Genomic DNA, 22,517 nt, shown 5'->3' with positions numbered 1-22,517 from the left:
CCAGTAACTTCCTCTCCGCCTGGGCTTGGTAGACCATTATCGACACAATGCACTCATCCACTTGCATGAAGGAGTCCACAAGCTCTTTCGGCTGTTTCCACGAAGATTCGAGACGGTTATTTGTGTTGTTGCCCAGGGTGCAAGCATTCTGCCTTTCAAACGCGCACCACATATGACGACAATTATCCCAGTTTTTCACGAAGTACGCCTCAAACGGGTGCTTGCAGTCATCACGCGCTTCACCAACTGTGCCCAACTCCGTCTGACGGGTGCCCAACTGGTCACCAACGGTGCCCAACTCCGTCTGACGGGTGCCCAACTGGTCACCAACGATGCCCAACCCCGCCCGACTGGTGCCCAACTCAATACCTCCAGACCAAGCCGACACAACTGACACTCTACCAGTCCCGACATCGATAATATGGCGCATGTACTCGCGCAGTCGCAAGTACTGCCGCTCTGTCTTTGCGTACACCAGCAAGTTGATCAATCCGTTTAGTTGCTGCTTCTGCCATGCGTTGAACCCATAGTCCTTTGACGCTATCTGCTCTCGCAGATATTTCAACACGTGAAACTGACACAACAGCAACGTCGCGTCCGGGAAAGTTTTTTTCAGCACGCTGATCTCGCCGAAATCCTTGTCGATCAAAATGCATTTGATGCGACTCCACGCCGGATTGTAGCGCTTGAACTGCTCTAGGGCTGTCAAAAGCGTGGGATTGCGCTCGTTCTGAATGACTGCATGCTGTACGAACTGACCCTTGCCGAATGCGTCGTGAGCCATGATCGAGAAAACGTTGTACTTCGACAAGTTGGTGCCGTGCCTGGCGTCAATCATCACGACCTCTGGGAAGCGGGCGAAGAGCTCCCGCATGTGCTTCGTCTGTAACGTGATACAGGTAGCAATAGTCTACAATGTAAGAACAAGTTAAACGAAGGATAACCAAGCAGCAGTTGCAATAGCATTCGCACCTTATCATGGACGGTGTCGACGAAGGCGCCTCTGTAGTATCGGGAAATGAAGCCGAAGCCAAAACCCAAAGGCGGGACGAGGGGCGAAGAAGACTCGAGGGGCCGGCGCTAACTGGCAAGTCACAACCCATCGTCAGTCATTGGACTAAACTCCCCGATCGCTGATTGGCCTAAATAGGCCGGTGACGATGACTCGTCGACGGTCCCAAGTCAAGCGTGGGCGGTTGCAGCTCGCTAAGTGCGGGGCGAACCTACTGGCAAGATCCGAACTTATGAGTCATCGGTGCCTGTCCCCAGTCGTCGGTGGCGTTTCAGCGGCCGTTTGAGTCGTCGGTAACGCCTCCACGTCGCAGAGAAAGCGCCGAAGAGTCGTGAGTTACAACTGGCGGTCCAAAAACGGACGCGTTTATATTTGATATTTGTATTGATCGATAGGAAACTTAAGAGAAGACAATATAAGCCTTCGGGCAACAATAACAGAACATCTTTTCCTCCCAACCACGCAAGGGCGACACCGGTGCCTGCAGTGAACGACCTGCAGCTCAAGGTAAACCTGGTAGGTAGGATTATGACTGTCGGTGGGCACATCTACTAGTGTAGCGTGTGTTCATCCCTGGCAGGGCCAAGAGTTAGTGGCCAGTGTATTGGTAGCGACGAGTCGTCGCCAGGAACTGGAGGAGCGAGAGCGCACTCCATTTATTTCTTCCCGCCGGAGTATAGCTCCGGCACCCTCGTATCATGCCGTAAAAGGCCGGGACCCTTCCTTCTGAGGGCCTGCGATGTATATTTTGTGTGTGAGAGCGTGCTAGCCTTTGCTCGTGGCTAGTGACGCTGAGTCTTCCGTCGGTCGACTAGAGGAAGCTCGGTACACAGGGGAAACATCAACCCGGTGCAAGGGAAAGTTCCTGGGCCTTCAGGTTCTAACCCTAACAAGCCCATTGAGTGTTCGGTGACTCGGTGGGTGTTGTTGGTGGGGAAGGTGTGCCATATATAATTTAGCGCGTGTTCCTACACGACACCTCCAACATTCCCTGGCTCTTGCGTGAACTCGGCCATCCATTGCTTCAATCTTTTTGCGGATGTTTGAGCTGTATAGGTCTGCTTCTTCAGCCTGCGCACCAAATTGTGTACGTCCTGGCTCGTTGGGTTGCAGCTGGAATTCTCGTGGATGAATTGTAGGATGCGTTTCTTCTTGGCTCCGGCTTTAACAAGCTCGCTGACGGTCCTCGCCAGCTCAGGCTCGAAAGAAGTCCGGTTGTGCGGATAATGGTCAAATGTATGTCTAGAGAGCGGATGGTTATGCTCCAAACGTGCCCCAGTAATTCGCAGCACGAACGTGGGAACAGACGCCGCCGAATCGACCACTTGCACGCATGCATTGATCTACGAAACGATACAAATCCCACATGAACCCATGAACGACCATCCAGCACCCAATTGTACACCATTCGAACCCTTGTGAACCCAAACGAGCCCAAGTGATACCTGCACGCCACAATCAAGAGCTCGCGACTCTTGTCGCTTTCTCTTTCCTTGGCCTCGCGGATTATACCTTCCTGCGTGGGTGCAGACGAATGTCTTCGAGTAGTGAACCCACTCCTCAGGCACAAGCGGCTTCGTGGACCCAGAATCTTGAATCTTCTTGTTTCGCGTCTCGACCTTGTTGTTTGTGCGAACACGGAAGCTCTGCACGAAACAGTTGAATGAATAACAAGTTAGATTATGCGAAACCGCTGCAGTTGTCCTATCCAGAACAGCAAACGTTACCTGGTACGTCTCGGCTGAATATCCTTTTAGATACTCGTCCAACGCTCCCCAGGAAACAAACTCGGTCACTCGGGGGACGGCGCCATCACAACTGGCTGTTTGTCGCTCTGCATTGACTGGAGACGGTCGAAATCATCCGAACAACGTTGCTTGGACGTGGAGCTGCCAGTACCCGGCGACTCTGCCGACGAGTCAACCCACTCCTCGTCGCTGTTCACAACTACTTCCCTGTCAGTCGCCCACCCGTGGCGCGGCGGTCGCACCACCGCTTTGACGCGTGGCGCCATGGCTTCCTGGCAGCTGGTGATTTACCCCGCTTTAAAAATGAGTGGGGGGAGTACCGCTATACGCTATACGACGTATACCCGCAGGACGGATACGGTTTCCAAGTGTTAGGGAAAACTGGGGTCCTGTCCCATGTGCACGAGTTGGGTGCAGCACTCACTCTCTTACAGTAATCCGACTGGGCAGTACAAAACTGTAAAACAGTAGCAGTACTATTACTACTGTAATCAGTAGTTTGCGCAATTTCGTACCATCTGCTACGATAGTACTTAGTAGTCCACCCCGGCGGAGGTACAGTGCTATTTTGTTCTGCCGAAAATCATGGGGATTGGAAGTATGGAAGCCTTGGATGAATGGGCACCCGCATCAGCCGTTTGGGCCGTGATCTGCCCATGTGAGTCTCACTCGCTCACTCTTCAATCTTTTTCGCAATCGCACAGGCAGCCAACTTACGCTCTCGAGCTTCCGCCCGAGGTTGCACAGTTAGGGGGTTGATATGGGTACGCTCAGTCATTCGAGTTGTTTCGCGGTTCACGGCTAATTTTTTACTTAAGTATTGTATAGTGTCTTGGAGCTTGATGAATAGTTGCCTCAGTTGCGTCGATATCCTTGGTATTACCGCGCCAGCTACGCATGAGCCAGTCACGTTGCTAAAATGACGACCAAGCCATCGTGTGGAAGTCTCGGTATCAACTCCTGAATGTTCTGCCGTTCGCACTCGATACGAAAGATCTCTTGGTGATCACATTCACCCACCAACACCTCGACATTGCTCGAGTCTTCATGTTCCCGCTAGTAGTAATACTTAGAACATTACACCAGCTGTTTTTCACCTTACCGTAATTTACCACCGAGAACATTCCTGAAACCTATCTTTCGGGTGAGGTGCCATTTCAACGACGCAACCTCTCGACCGCAAAGCCTTTTCGATATTAGGGTAGTTTTAGAACCGCTCGACCTATCCAATACATTGGTTAATAGAATAGAACATTATGCCGACAGTTTTACATTCATTATTTTTTTTTTTAATCTTGACAAATATAAAGGTAGTTTTTCACGCGAAGTGAGTGCAGCGTTGAAGCAAGGCGGAATGAACAAGCGGACGAAGCTGGGGAAAAGATGTTTTGAAGCCGAATGAAGACATTACGACCAAGACCTCAAATTGATGACCCAACATCTAGTTGTGCAGAAAATGGGTAGGTGGGCTGGCCAATGCCGATCCTGGACCAGGAATCTTGGGCCCCCTTCCTGTCGTGGTCCATTTGGAGTTACGTCGACGCGGGAATCAAGCCCTCACGACCGCGCCGCCGTACAGGTGCTGTGGGCGTTTCGCCAGCGTTGCGTCCAGCATCATGCCTGCCATATCGGCGTAGTTGTAGGAATTCAACCCACCCACCATCCCTGATAGGGGTTGCCACTCGGCACCTTACCTCTCAAGCAAGGCAAGGCATCTTCATGCCGTTGACCTTAACCAAATGAACCACATTGACCCCTAATCTGATTGAATGCTGCAAAGTTAATAATATACTACTGATGACGAACTCACCTGAACAATACCTTGCTAACAAAGAACGAATCATGGTCGCACAAAAGCGCTACTATCAGCGCACACGCGACGCTCGCTTGTCATACCAAAAGAGCTACGACGATAAGAATAGAGAGCAGATCCGTGCTCGCAAGCGTAAGCCCAAAACCGAACTTAACGGATCTGAAACCGAACTTAATTCTGAAACCGAACTTGATTAATTTTTTTCTCAAATAAAAAGTCAATCCAAGTATAGTCAATGACAATGGCTTAAAACCTCCAAAAAAGGTATAAGCCAAATATTTGAATTAATTAATTTCTAAATATTTTGTAAATGACTAAGGTATAAAGTCGATCCTGATACAAGGTCAAATAATTATAAAGTCATACCTACGGAGAATAATATAGCCAAGCATATATAGGCAACATGTTTGCATACGAACTCGAAGGATTAAAGTGATTAAATATTCACGCTATTAAATGGGGTAGTGTCTACCGTGTTAAGGTGCGTGGTAGAACGGGCAAGATGGTTTATGTTAGCAACATTTCGAGTCTAATAAACAAGAGATTAGTAGCTAAGCAGTACAATGTTTCGATTGAAACCCTTGAGAAACACTTGTCGCCCGACTACAAGGCTGATCCTAAGTACCCTTTTTACAATTGTAATCACATGGAATCACATTTGTACGAGGGTGTTGAGCCTTCTGATTTCTACAACAAGTTCGAGAACGTCCATTCGACTCAAACGAGTGCGTTTAAGATAAATATTGCTCTCGAGTACGATCCTGACGACACTCGCTACTTCTACCCAAATCTCGCTAATACTCATGTATTCCATAATCCTATCGCTATCAATAGCAAGGCTGATATTGAAAAGAAGGTGATTTCGGAAATCCGTTCTATTGAGTTGGCTGACAAACTGAACTATCCCAGCTCTGGGTATCAGCTAAAGGCGATCACTGCATTCAAGATTCTTCATCTATCATCGCGACCGTGCTCTCAGGGATAGCGAAGCTGTCATCCCTAAGATTATTCGCGAAAACAAGCATGTGACCAACTTCCCCAAGACCAACAACAAGTGCATCTTCCACTGTATTGCATGGCATGCACTCCAGAGCCCTAAGTGTAGTGGGTCTAACTTGACTCACTACTTTTGCTTACACGTTGCGCAACGTGTATGAGGAAGCGTAAGTACTTATTAATTACTTAGGTTAATTATATTTGAATACACAAATATAATTTAAATCAGATAAGACTCCAAGTGACTTAGATGAGGTAAAATGAGAACTGTATTGTTTGTAAATTGATCTTCCTCCTAAATCTGCTAAAAATGTTTATCATCTATGAAAGGGTCGACAGCGGCTGGCTGTCAGAGCCCCGCCAATATGCACGTCTCTAACTGGTAGAAAGATGCTGCTCTCTACCAATAGGATCTTTGGGTAGGTGTGGACCACTCATTGGGGTGGCCCACTTCAATGTATCCATTGGTGTGCCTTACACCAAGGTGAGGAAGTATCTAAAACTTTAACAGATATTTACCTGTTAAACCATAAGTGACAAATGTCATGCACAAGTGACAGTTGTCACTTGTGACCGTTATCATGCGCAAGTGACTGTTGTCACTTGTGTGTGTAACCCCGTTACACCATCCCCCCGCTAAGCTTAGACGTGTCGGTCTCGACACGTCAATTAATATTGACTGCTTGTCAATTGTTTGTGCTGGGGGTTTCCGTGCTCATCCGCAATGAGCACGACCAAGCTGAAGACTGTCATTGCAACAGAGTGTAAACACTCTGTTGCTGAGTACCATGCGCGGTAGCGCGAGGGTGCGCCGTTACCACGGGGACAGACAACACAGTGTCTGTGTACGATTCTTCGATGTCGACCGCGTCTGTGCGTCGACATCTCTAAGGGAATTTCTGTTGCTTACCGTGATCGGGTATGCAAGCGCCAAAGCACTTCGAGTCCTTCTCGAAGTGAGGCAAGTATTAGCAACTCCACGCTGTTGCGGTGGAGGCTGGTGTCCGTGCGCCGTGCGCACTGTTCGTCCAGGTGGCGGTGCGTATTAGCAACCGCGACCACAACAGGTATACTATATGTATACCTGACAGTTTCGTGGTCTCTGTGCTAATTATCTAGCACGCGAGTCGTCAGGCGTTGTAGATTACTACAGCGCTCGCACTACCTTCTTGCTGGTAGTGCGTGATGGGTTTCGTATTCCGTCACCATGTCCGGAACGTCTTCCATCAGGACGTTCCGTGGTTCCCACGTGTCGTGTTGGGGAGGGAAACCTCTCCAGCGAATGCGAAAACAATCCGGGCCTCGGATTGTTTTCCTATGATCAACAATTCGCTGGACGATCCAGCGAATTTCTCCGCGTGCGTCTCGCAGCGGTGGCGGAGGTGGTGGAAACACGCCCCAATGGTCAACGCCGTGTTGACCTTCATCTCGTGTTGCTCCACGACCAGGTGACGGTCGTGGAGTACTTTCAGAGCGCGGCGGTTGCCGCTCTGTTCCTTCGTGTCCCGGCTCTGGCGGTCTCCCAGACCGCCTTGAACGTGCCGGTCGGGCTGTAGGCCCGACTGTATTAACTGCTCCAGCGCGACTACGCGCTGGAGAGGGTTTCCCCTGTCAAGTCTGTCTCTTCGGGTCAGACGAGCCACTTGGCTCGTGCTGGAGGTATGACTTTAACCGCCCGACATAAAATGTCGGGTGGAGCCGCATGCTAGACGGTATGTCTAGCGTGTATGCGTTACCGTGGCGTGCCATCACCGTGAATGGCCCGATGAAGCGCGGAGCAAGCTTGCTTGCTCCGAAATCCGAAACTGCATGTTTAGGCAGGTTTTAAGTAGATAACACAACCAATGAATCCACTTTGAATTCATTTGTGTTGCCCCTGCCAATATTATCGGCGTTCAGCTTCTGTCTATCCACAGAAGCTGCAATCGTGTCCTGGACAAACCGAATTACGGCTTGTCTGCGATGGATGACGTCAATCGCATCCACAAGAGGCTCGGCCTTTGCGTGGTTCGTCGCGGTATCTACGCCCTGCGCAGACCCGTGGTCCTAGTTCATTGAGTAGTCTGTGCCCTGCACAGACGCGTTCTCCTTATTCTGGGGGTCAGCGCAGTGCGCTGACCCTTGGTTCTTCCTGCCAAGGTCTGCGCCCCGCGCAGACCTGGTTGTCTTGTTCCTTGTTGTCGCGGCTGACACTGTGCAGGTGTCAGCGGCTTTTTGCGGCTGCTGTGTTGCAGTCGTAGATCCCCCTCACTTAAAGTGGGAGCCATCACTCCGAGTAAACTCGGCAGACGGGGATACCGCATGGCATTCACATAAAACGGTGTATGCCCGGTCGAGGCATGCACTGAGTTATTGATGGCAAACTATGCCATCGATAAGCACTCGCTCCAGTATTGGAACGAGTGAGCGTAGCTCTTCAACATATCGACGAGCACGCGATTCACGCGCTCGGTTTGACCGTCCGTCTGCGGATGGTCCGCAGTCGACATGGAAAGCTGGCTCCCAAGAAGTGTAAACACTTCTTGCCACAGGTGCGCTGTGAAGCGCGGGTCTCTGTCCGACACGATGTCGGACGGCATGCCATGGTGTTTGAACACCATGTCGACGAGCAGACGGGCCGTCTGCTTCGCAGTCACCTCTGCTGGCACCGCAGCAAGATGTACCATCTTGCTGAAACGGTCTACAAAGACCACAACACCGGTGTTCCCTCCGCTATCCGGGGAAGACCAAAGATGAAGTCCAAAGACATGGACTTCCAACACTCCGACGGAGTCGGTAGTGATTGCAGTGGAGCCTGCGCGAATGGCGCAGGCTTTACGCGTTGGCATACCTCGCAAGCACGGATGTACTTGCGCACCCACTTATACTGGTGGTCCAGTAGAAGTCACGCGTGAGAAGGACGTATGTCTTCTCACGTCCGAGATGTCCCGCAGTCGGGGCATCATGATATTCGTACATGATCCTGAGTCGCAGGTCATGATCGTTCGGCACGACAACGCGATCCGCGTTGTCATCGACTGCATTATAAAGAAGCAGTCCGTCGTGCACCCGATATCGGTGTGCACGCGCTCGAAGGTGCTTGGGCAACTTCTGACAAGCCTTGTCAGAAGGCGCTGTGCCATAGGCCAGCAAGAGTTTCACGTCCGCGTCGTGGGCGTACGCGGCCTTCACGTCGTCCAACAGAGACGACGTGGGTGTGCTCGTTCGCATGGCGTCAATGGCATTGACGTCAGCAGCTTCTGCATAATCCGGCCGACGTGATAACGTGTCGGCCACCACATTCAATCTTCTGGGTTTGTATTCGATCCGGAAGTTATATTCTGCAAAGAATGAGAGCCATCTCGCCATTCTTTGTGATATGTGTGGCGACTTCACTGCGGTGCGCAGTGATGCATGGTCGGTGTAGACCACAAATGGTCTACTTCCAAGTAGATTCACTCGGAACTTTGCGAGTGCATATTTCATAGCAAGGAATTCCTTGTCATGTACCGGATAATTACGCTCAGCTGGCTTCAGCTGACGCGATTGGTAGTAGACGACACGATCACGGCCTTCGTGATCGTGCTGCATCAACGCGCATCCGATCGCGAAATCGGATGCATCACACACTACGTGAAATGGGCGATCTTGGTCAGCCACTGCCAAGATCGGCGCCTCAGTCAAGCCCCGCTTGACTGCATCGAATGCCTTTTGGCAATCGGGTGTCCAATTCCACACAGCTTCTTTCTTAAGAAGTTGTGACAGCGGGCGGATCTTGCCCGCATAATCCTCCACGTACTTGCACAAGTACGTGACCAAGCCAAGGAACTGCCTCAGTTCCTTGACACTTGAAGGCGTTGGCCATTCGTTAACCACTCTGACCTTTTCTGGGTCAGGGCGAACACCATTCTTCCCTACGAGACACCCGAGGACGGGTATCTCGCTCGCCCCGAAGATACACTTCTTCAGGTTCGCGTAGAGCTTATGCTTTCGCATAAGCTCAAGTAGCTTCCGGAGATGCACCCTGTGCATCTCTACGTCGGTCTTCCCGTCCACAGCTCGGCTGTGGATGAACACATCATCGAAGTAGCTCGGCGCGAAGTCGCGCACCGAGCGCAACAAGTGCGTCACGCACCTGTTGAAAGTCGCAGGGGCGTTCTTAAGCCCCTGCGGCATTACTAGCCATTGCCAGAGCATGCCGCTTGGCGTGCTCACTGCCGTGAGAGGGATATCGCTCTCACGCATTGGGATTTGATAAAATCCGTCTCGCAAGTCGAGAGCACTGTAAACGGTGCTCCCGGCCATCGAATCGATGATAACATCTTTTCGCGGTATCGGCGTCTGCGCCGGTACCGTCGCATCGTTCAGCTTGTTGTAGGCATGAACGATGCGCCATCCGCCCTGTGGCTTCTTGACACAGAACGTCGGAGCACTGTGCGGGAACTTTGATTCCCGCACTTGTCCTGCTTTACGACGACTTTCAAAGAAGTCATCGATCGCTTTTACTTGCTCTCGCGGCAGTGGCCACTGCCGCGTGACACAGTACTTCGTGCCCGGCACGAGATCAATCTCGTGCTGAATGCCCTTATCCTGCGGAAGCTCCGCAGGAATCTCTTCCGGGAGTACGTCTTTGTACTCCCTCAGTAATTCGTAATAGGGACTCGACTTCAGCGAGTCCCAACCTTGTTCCTCGAAGCGCTCTCGCTTCGTCTTCGCACTGAGAGTGTCTTCACTCTCAGTGGTACTTCCCATGAAGAGCTGCCTCAGCTCTTCGCTCTCGCTCGCCGTTCTTTCGCTGTCCGAAAGAACGCAGACTTGCTCGATGCGTCCATCGTGCAAGTCGCGTGTGAAGCGCTTCCAGCTCATGGCTGGAAGCGAAGTCAACTCCGACGCCCTCGTCGGAGGATTAGCGAGTTCCATTTCCTGATACTGGAATCCAGTATCGGTGCGCGTCAAGACGTTCAGCGTCTCGACGCCCGGCGTCACCGCCTCTGTCTGCCCAGCAGACAGTTCTTGTTGCGTCTCGGTCCCGGACCGAGACTTGCGCAGCGTCCTTCGCATGCACCGTCTTCTTGTGGTGCGGAGCCCGGCTCCGCCCGGTGGTTCTTCTGGTCCAGGCCCGGCCATGGAGGGTTGTTCGCCGGCGGACCCTGTCCGCGGGCGCGCGGTATCAAGCCCGGCTTGACCGCATGGCGCTTCGTCGTGCAGCCCGGCTGCACGACAGCATACAAATTGCGTCAGTACGGGACGTTTGCAACCGTCCGTACTGTTTGCAGCGTCAACTCCCGGAGTTGACACGCCTTCGTCACCTCGACGCCATTCATTGGCGGAGCCCCTCATGACCGAGGGTGCGTCGACTCCCGGAGTCGACGCGCCGTCGTCGACCTGACCTCTTCGGGTCAGGGACAGTCCCTTACACGCTTGAACGTGGGTATTGGTTCCTGGAACCAGTACATCTTTTTCTTCTGACGTCGGCAGCATTGCCGACGTTGGTCTCACTTGTGCGCGCCCTCGCGCACCCCTTTGACACTCCGGGACAACGGCATAAAGCGCTGTCTCGACTGGCGAGTCGCGCGCACCTGCTGGTGCGTACGCTGCGGTAACAGGGCCATCGCTCTCTGTTCCGCAGTCGCGACCGAAGCGCACGAGGGTGCGCTTCTTCCAGTCTATTACCGGATCATGCCGTGCAAGTCATGGCATGCCCATAACAACGTCGAACTTATCGTCCAGGTCCAGGACGATAAAGTGTTCGACAAACACCCATTGTTTGTACGAGAAGCGCACGTGCACGACGCGCTTCTCGGTCTTCACGATGGCACCTGTTGCCAATCGAACTTCCAGAAGACTTCGAGGTACCTTTACCTCCTCGAAGTCAAGACTCGGTAAACTCCGCAGTCGAACAAAGTTGTTCGACGCGCCCTAATCTACCAAAGCTCGAAGAGAGTCACTCGCTCTCTTCGACGTTACCTTCAAGATGACTAGGTTCGGCCTGTCATCTTGTTTCTTGCAGCGAGATCTGGTATCACTGGGGGCTGCAGTCCTCAGTGTCGCGTGCCCGATGTCGGCATGCGTGACTGCATTACCAGTAGGGCGCCCCGCGCCTACTGGATGTTCACGTTTTTTGTTTGTTCGCGGCGATGCCCAGCATCGCCATGACGGCCACCATTGTAGTGCACGGGAGCCGTGCACTCTCTGGCAAAGTGACCGATCCTTCCGCAACGGAAGCATCGCACATTACTTCCGTGGTGCTGGTGACCAGCAACCGTTGCATTCGAGAGGTCCATTGGCTCCGGACCTCCCGTCCTCGCTACCGGGCGCGGTTGCGGCTCGGCACATTTGCATGGAGTTTAGCCTGCCGCAGGCTAAACTCTTCTTGCATGGCAAGAGTGATTGCAGCTTCGAGAGTACTCGGGTACTCTCGGAAGAGATAGGTCTTCACAGGCCCATCTCTCAGTCCCTTCATGAACGTGACGACTTTAGTCGCCTCGTCTATCGGGTTGGTCACGATGTTCGAGACCAAGTACCGTGCACGCTGCGCGTAAGCATGGACGTCATGCTTACCCTGTTGCAGGTCGAGGAACTCCGCCCTCGACCGGAACTCGTTTTGCGGGGGCTCAAACGCTTGTTTGAGCTCCTCTTTGAACACTTCGTACGTGCTGAAGCACGTAGGATCGGAGAGTCGGCGTCCATACGCCCAACTCCTCGCTCGTCCGCCAAGATATGACATGGCGAACGCAACCTTTGACAACAGGTCGACGATACGTCGAGCCGCTATGGCTGTGTCGAGCTCGACAAGCCACCGGAGGAGAGGCTCGCCCTCTCTTCCTACATAATTACTCACGCTCAATTTTAATGATTGAGCACGCGGTGTCGTCCCCGACGACGCCGTAACTGAGGAAGCAGCATCGCACTGCTCCTTCATGATGAACCCCAGAGCAACACCATGTTGCTCTGTCAGCGATAGCGTACGCAGCATCGTAGCTATCGCCGCCTCCCCAATGGCTGTTGACAGTCGTTGGAGGGCCTCCCACTCTGGGTCCGACAGGTGGGGGCAGTCCGCGCGTGCAACATGCGTTGCAGGCGTATTGGAGCTCTCCATGGGCACCTCCGTGCTCATGGGGTTCTCGGCTCCGCGTTCGTACACCTCGTACGAACGTCACGTAGTCGGTCGTTGGACGGACTACAAAGTGCTACCAGGTGTAGTGGGTCTACTTTGGCTCACTACTTTAGCTTACACGTCGCGCTACGTGTATGAGGAAGCGTAGGAGTTTATTAATAATTTGAATTAATTATACTTGAGTCCACAAGTATAATATAAATCAAATAAAACACCAAGTAGCTAGTTTAAGGTAAATGAGAACTGTATTGTTTTGTGAATTGATCTTCCTTCTAAATCTGCTAAAAATGTTTATCATCTATGAAAGGGGTCGACAGCGGCTGGCTGTCAGAGCCCCGCTAATATGCACGTCTCTAATTGGTAGAAAGATGCTGCTCTCTACCAATAGGATCTTTGGGTAGGTGTGGACCACTCATGTGTGGTGGCCCACTTCAATGTATCCATTGGTGTGCCTTACACCAACGTGAGGAAGTATCTAAAACCTTTAACAGATATTTATCTGTTAAACCATAAGTGACAAATGTCATGCACAAGTGACAGTTGTCACTTGTGACCGTTGTCATGCGCAAGGGACTGTTGTCACTTGTGTGTGTAACCCCGTTACACTCATTATAGTATCCAGTCCATATGGACAGTCGAGAATGTCCGACTTAAGCCTCCGATCGGATGCATTCGTATAACTTCCTGCTCTGATTGGAACGTAGCGTAGCCACGCCCCCGTTGCATCACAGGTCCCGAATCGGATTGAGCTTGTAGTAGCATCGGTACCTGATCCCCAGTAGTTAGTAGAGGACCAATTACCGCGATGTGAAGCGCTCGCCGATGAATTAGACTTCGTATAAATCTCACTATTGGCAACCGACGTTCCTCCTACATGGAGAGTAGCATCGGGAGAAGTGTTCTTGATCCCGCATCGATCGGAACTGTTGAGGTATATCATCGTTGTGGGATTTGAGTTAATAGCATTTAAATTAGTGAATCCGGTAATAGTCATCACGGGAGCTCCCGTATTGTGGTTCCATTTTATGTAATCGTTGTACGTCCCACCGGCAGAGTAGCTGAGGATGCTAATTTCGTCGCTGCTTATAACTCTCTGGCCAAAATATCGAGAAGTACTCAAATACCATAAGACACCCGATGCCGAGGCTGTAGAAGGAATGAATCGGGTAGTTGGTACAATCGTAGCTACGGTCAGACTGCTTGTGGTTAGCGATGCAGGAGTCATATTTCCATATTGGTCCATTACCTGGAGAGACCATTCGTGTATAGAGCTCCTCCAGCAATTGATAGATTGCCTGCAATGTAAGCGTTTCCACCAACATCGAGCATCTCTGATGGATATAGCTGATTGATCCCTACTAATCCATCACTTGTTATGCGAGCTGCCTCTGATAGTGCGGTTGATACGCCGCCTGAAGTTGATTTGACATTAATGGTCAATGCTCCGACACTGGATAACGGAGCCGCTACCCTTGAGTTGATCAGCTGTCAGGCGTAGCTTACCCGTCTTGAAAGCTTTGGTCAGCTTTGAAGCTGGTACGTCGCTTGAAATAGTTAGTTCGCGATACATTATTGCTATATAGCTTGAAACATTTTATTAAAGAATAGTTAAGTTCAAATCCTTGAATCGATTTAGTAGATTCATCTTATTTTTTTGCTTGCAATATAACCACAGCATACACCATACACCGCAATAATCACCATACGTACCTTGGAATTGCTTTGGATTGTATTTACCGACTCCGTGCTTTGTAGGAGCTGCTTCACCCATACTGTCAAAGTACTCACCATCATGAACAGCCGTCCAGTGTCCTACAGTCATATCAGGTTGTCGCAACAAAATCAGATATGAACCTTTCTTCGGGAGTGGCTTTGTTATCTCACTTGACTCGAATATATCATCCAGATGTACATTCAACCGCTCTGCGAGTTCAATGAGATCATGATCGCTGGTAATGGGCTTAATAAGTTGAGACATAATGGTTATTTTGCGCAAAGTATATTAGGATGCATATAGAATCAACGATGAGTGAAAATCAACTATCCGACCAGTATTTGTACCAGAGCTCGCTAAAGAGCGACCCGGAGATCAAGGTATCTTCCAGCAAGCGTACGCCTTTTGTTATTGACCTAAATCAGGGTTCGTATCAGAATGGTGTTATCACAATTGATGCTACGGCTCAGCTTAACGGCTCCGAAGGTTTTGCTTCGCTCCGTGGTGCTTACATTATGCTTCCATACAAGGTCTCGATGAAGAATGGTTCTACGGCCCAAACTACTACTGCTAACCGTCTATGTACTACACTAAAGTGCGGCAATTGGAATGTCATTGATTCGTTGTCGCTCGAGCTAAATGGTAAGATCATAGTATCTATGGCTGACTACAAACTGTTCTGGAACAATGTTCGTGCTCAAACTGGATATAGTCCTCAGTATGTTGAAAAGGATGGAGCTGAGTCTTTCCTATTCCCTGATGCCGGTCAATCAGTACTTTACAGCGCAGCTGCTGCTACAGCTGGTGATGCGTGCTCCAACAACACCGCATTCACCAGCTCGCTCGGAGTACAGGCTCAAGGTGGGGCAACTATCCCTAACGATGGCTTTGTTAAGCGATTACTATCGAACCCTCCTACTTCAGGTGCCGATTTCTCTACCAGTTGGCCTTCAGTTGGTGGGACTTCTACTTCTACTACCATTTCAAATCAAACCGCTCGTGGTGCCTTCGTTTCGGGTGTAGCTACTGCTAATGGGATTATGGGTACTTGGAACTACATGCTCAAGATCAAACTAACGGACTTGCACCCTATCTTCCGTGAGCTTGACCTCATGGCTAACCCTCAGATCCGTCTCCGTTTCCGTGTGAATCAGGGTACTGCTGTTGTCGCTGTGGATGCTTCTAAGAATATGTCGCTAACTTCTACTACCCTTGGCTCTGGTAATAGTTGCCCCATTATGATCGCCAGCGCTGCTACAGGTAATCCTATGGCGAGTGCTCTAGCTGCTTCCGCTGGTTTCAGTGTTTCGTGGGGAGCGGTTGTTAACGCACTTGAGCCCATTATTGATGGAACTTACATGCCTTTCACGACTGCTCGCCTCTATGTACCTTTTGTACATCTCGAGAACCCTCAGGCTATTATTTCGAAGCCTGTCAAGAAGGTTCGATACAATGACTGCTACGCTCAATGGTTCTGCCAGCGTGCTGGTATCGGTACGCAATCGACTCAGTTCAATGCTTCTTTCGACTTACAACTTTCGGCAAGCGTTAAGAATGCCAAATACGTAGTTGTACTTCCATTCGCTGAGCAGACAAGTAGTTTCGCAACCGCAGCGGTACAGGAATTCCAAAGCTTCTTCGATTCGGCTCCTTGGACGCTACAGCCAGGCTCGTCGATTCACAACTTCAACGTCCGCATCGGTTCGACGCAGGTACTCGATATCAGTCATGACTATGATTTCCACCATTTCACTAATGAGGTTGCTAAGATTGGAGCCATTAACGGTGATCCGACTCCTGAGCTTGTTAATGGACTACTTGACTACCAGACTTGGTCGCTATCTAACCGCATGCTTATCGCTGATGTCAGTCGCCTGACAGAGCGCGATGTACCTCAGTCGATTCAGATTCAGGGTACCAACGCTGGCTGTCAAGGTGTAAATCTATTGGTTCTTGTGATCAGGGAGCAAGAGCTAACGTTCGATAGACTAACGGGTGAAATTTTAGATTTTACCACTGCATAGGTTCTAAATACCTTGAAGTACGATCTTATGAAACAAAAAAAAAGATGGTCTCTTAGTTAAGTTCCTTGGTAAGCTTAGGACATTTGTCAATTACAAATTCGCTCTTGCGAAGCCAGTCGATGTAATTTGGATCCATACGACTGATCTGCTTAAAAGTCTTACCCTTGTATTTACCCCAAGGCATCATATACGAATTATCACTATTGAGAAACTTGGAGTGTAGGAATATCTTGATATCCTCGCTAATGTTAAGACTGGGTTGATTATGCATCCATCGACAATAGCCGGGATCGGAAGAATATACTTCCTCAATAGGTTTGTTCTTGTATTTTCCAAAAGTAAGTTCGAACGACATGATCTGTTAGTGGTATTTATATACATACCCCTTTAATTTTTTTGAGAAAAAAATAATAAAGTAAAAATGTCGGCATAATGTTCTATTATTTTTTTATTCTTATGACATCCAAGATATCAAAAAGCGTTGCGTCTACTAACGTGAAAAACTTCACTTGAATTAATGGTTCGCACGGTGTGCCCTACGGCGAGCTCTAGCACTTTCAGCACGGTGCCATTCAGCATGAGCAGCATACGCACCGCGTCTGTTGAATCGTTCTGTGCATCCATGCGCTGGGCAAGTGAAATCAACTTCTTCTTCCGATGACGATCCGGATTCCTGGTCCAACACATCGTCCAAATCTTCGCAATTAAGAGTGAAGCCAGGAAGAACGGTACCACCATCAAGCAACGCGTCGAACAAGACGATTTCCTCGGGCGTATCGCTTGTATTCGTACATGATTTTGTTCTTTGGATCAATGAGCCATCCCAATTGCACACCGTGAGGAAAGTACTCGCGCCGCATCTTGTGATCGAGAGCATCAAACTTGGAATGTGGACCAGTGAGAGTGTCGATTTCCACCACGAACGTCGGAGCAAAAGGTTCTCCACCACGAGTCCATCGTTGAGCTTCGGTCAGCTGCCTTGCATCATTTCGAGGCACATACGCCACATCGGGGACCCGGAGGGTTGTGCCATCCAGCACGTATTCACCTTGCGCATTGTCACTCTTCCACCATGGCCACTCCACTTGGCCCATTCCTTGAGCACAGTGATAATTTCTGGTCCGATCACGCTGCGTCCGAACACCACCATCCGAAATGGAACAAATCGGCCTTCGTCGACGAAGAAGCCAGGCTGCTCGCCAAGTGTTGGATGGACCAACGGACCGTGCTTCTTCACGTGCTGGTTTAGCTGCTCGAGGGTCACACCAGCGTAGTCCTTGACACGGCACAGAGTCTTCTTCGACTCTAGGTCACGCACCAGTCGCGCAAGCACGTCTTCGTGGTCGTTCTTCTTGCCGTTTGCTGCGGTCATGGTTGCCGATGTTGTCTTCCACTAAATGATCAATTCAAATTTGATTCATCAGTGACGGTTCTGAGAACTAGTTCCATACCCAGGAACCGATAGGTAGCGATACTCTTTCTCTCAGTGGTCGAGCGGCTATTAAACTACCCTAATATGTAAAAGACGTTTCTAACGCTCTCAGGTGGTCGAGAGGTCGCGACGTTGAAATAACAGCTGGCCTGAAGAACGTTCTAGGAATGTTTTCGGTGGTAAATTACGGAAAGTAAAAAAACTGCCAGCGTAATGATCTAAGTATTACTACTCCCGCTTGCTGCGTAAACATGCAGGTTGAGGTGGCGTGCAAGCAGACAGACCCTTCCAGGCTGCTATGGCGACGAGTGCGCGTTAACTGCTCGGCGGCCGCAACACCGCAGCGGAGGTGCAGCGCCCGCCAGCCCGCTGGGCGTGCTGCTGGACGGCGGCGATCTGAACGTGCCCGTGGTCAAGGCCTTCGCGGCCTTGTCTGGCAGCGCGGCACCATGGAGGCCAGCGACCGCGTGTCAGTAGGCAGCCTGCTGCTGGTCGTGAATGAGCACGACTTCGCGACGCAGTACCTGGGCTTCCAGGAGGTGGGGCTGGTGCTGCGTGACAGACTTTTCAGAGATATGGGGTGAATATTTCGACACTGGACCGGCAGTAGTTCGGTAGTACTAAAGTAATACTACTGTAGTAGTTATGACTCCATGATTAAAGCTATAAAGTAATATAGTAGTAGTTGTCAAAGTAGCCCCTGGCAGTAATAAGGAGACAGTGCCGGTACTGCCAATCCCTGCTGACAGAACTCGTCCACCAGAGTGGGGTTTCGGTCAGTACTCATTTCCCAACCCAGTGCAGCCACCGGTCTTGTCGCGTTCCTAACTACTGGTTCTCGTTGCCGTGGCCTGCCAAGGACAATGTTTACTCTGTGCTTGATTGTTAAAAGTAAGCATGCTTTTCATCGTATGGTGCTCTTCAAGTCTCACTCTTCTGCTGTAAGTCATATAGTGTAACCACAACGGATATGCTCTTATATCCGTTTCACTGTCGGCGAGAATCGTGTGAGCGTGTCACACAGGCTACGACGCGGTCGAGTGCTCGAAAGTATCAACGGTGGTGACTCAAGAAGGAGGGTGTGACGACTGGAATATTTGACAATGCACCCCATTCACGGTTGAAGCAGGGACTTCTGGGAAATATATATGGTAAACAATTGGTAAGGCCACCTCAGCATACTCCACGTGTTCTGTAATGAACAGCACGCGAGCGGTTTCACGAATGAAATGTGAGCGTTCATCTCGTGAGAATTTCGCATCGAGGTGCTAAGAACGACATGAGCGCCACTCGACCTGCGCTCATGTTCTCCATGAGGTCCTTGAGCTTCCCCAGCCTGACCACCGAGTAGCGGCCTTGAAACTCGACAAGTCGGGTCCTGGGTGCTGACGCTTGTCTCGGCAGTTGAAATCCACAAATGCAGGCAAGAGTCGAGGTGGGACAATGGTTTCTTTGTTGCTTGCCGGGCAAATTTTAGGGGGAAGCGCCTCGGCGCACTATTCTCCAATTCGGGACAAATTTTATCATCGTTGCGTCACTTGGCGTTATCCGCTTGATCAGGTGAAAAGTAGCCGATTTGTCTTTCACTCTCACGGACGATGGACTTGCTGGCGCAGTCATGCGTCATGGTTTCTATTGTGCTGCCTGGAACTGCTTTCTCGGTTGAATGCGATTTTGCTTGAACTACGACTCGTGGTCCAAGCACGTGGTCCACGACACTGACCGAGCGCACAAAAGGATAACGCACGTCAACACCGGACTCATCACATTGAGTACAGCAGATACTACGTAGTACAGGATTTTGAATCCACCTAGCAGGACTGACAATCAACCAAGCTCGTCACCTAGCGCATTCATCGAGACGAAGGTTGTCCACCGGATAAGGTGAAGGAGGACAGTATACCCATCAACCGAAACCACCTGCCCAAACCGTCGTGAGGCTGCAACAGCCTCCACTGCGGCTAGCCGGTGCATCTCACTTCGTCTGGCCAGCCACCTGGGGACAGTCAATAGACGCTCTACCAGCGATACGGCCACAGTATCGAATCCAGCTCCAACCCGAGACCATCCGCACCTATGAGGAGCCCGACCCAGCTTCAGATAGCGCTCTTCCTGGCGTTATTCGCGTCACCACTTGACGCGCGGACGGTCGCGTTCACCAGTTACTTCGAGGACGACTCATGCTCCGGGACGCCGCAATTCATTTACGAGGAGGACGTCTCCAGCTGCGAGTTCTCCGACTGCACCACGTTGTCCATCGACGATGCGGCCAATTCCAGTCGCGTGGACTGCTACGGCAACGACCGCGCCGAAACGGCCTCGCTCTTCGCCGGTGCCGACGCACCTTACGTGTTACTGGAGCAGTACACGCCCGCCAACACCTGTGACACATTCGCCAGCGGACTCGCGTTCTACGCCGACGGGCTGTGTCGTGCTCTACCCAACGTCACCACCTACGCGGCTGCAATAGCTGTAGTGCATCAGAACTTGTCGGTAGAGTTGCAATTGTTCAGCGACACGAGCTGCACCGAATCGGTGAGCGACATGACCGTCGCTAGTACCGACGTCCAGTGGACGTGCTTCGTGGGGTACTCGAGCTCCTACGGCCTCGTGTATTACACTACAGCGTCCTCGACGTACAGCAGCACGGGCAGCGACGCCAACGCGAGCACTTCCGGGTCGGATTTCGTCATTGTCACGGCTGGGTTGGGTGGTAGCGGTGGGGGTTCTACTACTTCGTCGGGTAGTGCAATTCCGAGTAGTCAGAGCTCGGCGTCGAGCTCGTCGGTGAGCGGGGGAGTGATCGCTGCTATCGTCGTTGGGTGTGTCGTCGTGGTTCTCTTGGTCGCGGGGGTTTGGTGGAGGAAGCGAGCGAGGAAGGTGAGTAGGAAGAGCAGCAACGCCGCAGACTTGTTGGCGCACGACTCGCAAGGCAGAACAGCGTCGACGCAGAAGGGAATTGACACGAGTTCGGACCAGAATCTGGATTCGGGGCTCTGGAACGACGAAGTTATCGTGGCGGCGCGTATCCCGAGGGAGAAGGTGATTCAGCAGGAAAGGATCTCTCGGGGAGGCTATGGGGAGGTCTACGTGGGGACGTTCAATGGCCAACGCATTGCGATCAAGATGCTACTGCCAGAGACAAGAAAGCGGATCCAAAGCGTGAACGACTTTTTGGCGGAAGTGAAGCTGATGGCGTCGTTGGAGCACCCGCGGATTGTGGAGTTTATCGGTGTGGCATGGGACTCGCTCACAGATCTTTGTGTGGTGTCCGAGTTCATGGAAGGAGGTGACCTGAGAGCGTTGCTGAGCCGTTATCACACTGAAGGCCGACCTATTGGATTCGACTACAATAAGGTCAAGATCGCTCTGCACGTCGCGCATGCTCTCACGTACATGCACTCGCTGGACCCTCCGATGGTGCATCGCGACCTCAAATCCAAAAACATTTTGCTGTCAAGCGATTTGGATGCGAAGCTGACAGACTTCGGGGCGTCTCGGGAGCGCATCGACCGAACCATGACGGCTGGAGTTGGCACATCGCTCTGGATGGCCCCCGAGATGCTGTCTGGAGAAAAATATAATGAGAAGGCGGACATGTTCTCGTTCGGTGTGGTGTTGTCGGAGCTGGACTCAAACGCTCTGCCCTACGCGAATTCCGGAAAAAGTCGCCCGGGTTCCGACCTGGTTGTTCTTCAGTTCGTGATGCAGGGGAAGCTTCAAGTGGAATTTTCAGAGTCCTGTCCTTCGATCATCGCGGAGCTCGGTATGGCTTGCGTAACAAGGGATCCGACAGCTCGTCCGACAGCAGCTCAGGCGCTGTATCAGCTTCAGAAGGCGCTGGCGCAGGAAGAGTAGGTGAGGTGGCACGTACTTGAGTGGCAAACAAGTAAGCGAGCAAAATGTAAACGAGTCGATAAAGAACACGCTTCGGATCATCCGTTCAAGTGTCATGAAGCCAGGCGAATTTAAAGGTGAAGTCGGCACCTAAGGAGGAAAAATATGAGCAAGTGAGTGGTGCACTCGAACCGATAGTTTGTATAGCTGCGCTTACCGATGTGCGTCAACGAGATCTGCATGATGTACAGGAGGAGGCTGGCCAGTTGCGATTGAATGATACCAGCTTGTTTGTCCAAAACGAAAGCAAGTTGGCGCAACGTAGAAAACCCCAGAATTCGTCCGAGTACGATGATTTCCAAAACCAAAGAAAGGAACTCGAGGAAGCAATAGGTCATCATCGGTGTGGAGAACTCGGAACTTGACAGGCTAACTAACGCAGGGTAGTACACGCAGTTGGGAAGGCGATACATGGTGATGTGGTGAAGACCTACGCATATAAGACAACACTCAGTCACCGTTCCTATGCGCAGTAGCCGCACAATAAAGATTTCGCACCATAAGCGATGGGCAGGATCACTTCGACGTACTCCGCTAAAATGATAAACTCGGTGATGAAAAGCACTCGCGTGGTTTGGTGGATGAACAAAGCGCGCTCCTCCCTTGAAAAAATGTCTTTAAGTAACGAACCATCGTATGCTTCCGGCCCCAGCTGCTGTGCCGTGAATGCTGCACTAGCGTAGATCTTACCACTCAGCCGGACAGCGAGTCTTTGACTTCTTTTCGGAACTCGACCAAACACTTTTCCCTTGCGTGAATAGCGTCTCGCTTCATGCTGATACTTG

At 51.1% G+C, this 22,517-nt stretch overlaps 4 protein-coding genes across 4 annotated transcripts; 1 reads left to right on the top strand and 3 right to left on the bottom strand.

Annotated features, from left to right (window-relative positions):
* Positions 1–16,455: 16,455 nt before the first annotated feature.
* IUM83_02994 (uncharacterized protein) lies at positions 16,456–16,758 on the bottom strand (the record flags this gene model as incomplete). Its single annotated transcript, XM_067926962.1, has 1 exon — positions 16,456–16,758. The coding sequence occupies one exon, from the start codon at positions 16,756–16,758 to the stop codon at positions 16,456–16,458; it is 303 nt and encodes a 100-aa protein (XP_067784431.1).
* Positions 16,759–17,373: 615 nt separating this feature from the next.
* Positions 17,374–17,775, bottom strand: IUM83_02993 (uncharacterized protein; the record flags this gene model as incomplete). The annotated part of the gene is made up of 1 exon (XM_067926961.1): positions 17,374–17,775. One exon carries the CDS (start codon positions 17,773–17,775, stop codon positions 17,374–17,376), a length of 402 nt encoding a protein of 133 aa, XP_067784433.1.
* A 2,136-nt stretch (positions 17,776–19,911) lies between these two features.
* IUM83_02992 (TKL/DRK protein kinase) lies at positions 19,912–21,693 on the top strand (the record flags this gene model as incomplete). The annotated part of the gene is made up of 1 exon (XM_067926960.1): positions 19,912–21,693. One exon carries the CDS (start codon positions 19,912–19,914, stop codon positions 21,691–21,693), a length of 1,782 nt encoding a protein of 593 aa, XP_067784432.1.
* Positions 21,694–21,778: 85 nt separating this feature from the next.
* IUM83_02991 (uncharacterized protein) lies at positions 21,779–22,429 on the bottom strand (the record flags this gene model as incomplete). The annotated part of the gene is made up of 3 exons (XM_067926959.1): positions 21,779–21,822; positions 21,890–22,162; positions 22,231–22,429. The coding sequence occupies 3 exons, from the start codon at positions 22,427–22,429 to the stop codon at positions 21,779–21,781; spliced, it is 516 nt and encodes a 171-aa protein (XP_067784435.1).
* Between the last annotated feature and the right edge of the window lie 88 nt (positions 22,430–22,517).

The sequence above is a fragment of the Phytophthora cinnamomi genome (genome assembly GCF_018691715.1).
Source record: "Phytophthora cinnamomi strain GKB4 chromosome Unknown Contig92, whole genome shotgun sequence".
Taxonomy (NCBI): domain Eukaryota; phylum Oomycota; class Peronosporomycetes; order Peronosporales; family Peronosporaceae; genus Phytophthora; species Phytophthora cinnamomi.
The sequence above is the reverse complement of the archived record's forward strand: the minus strand, read 5'-3'. Positions and strand labels throughout refer to the sequence as shown.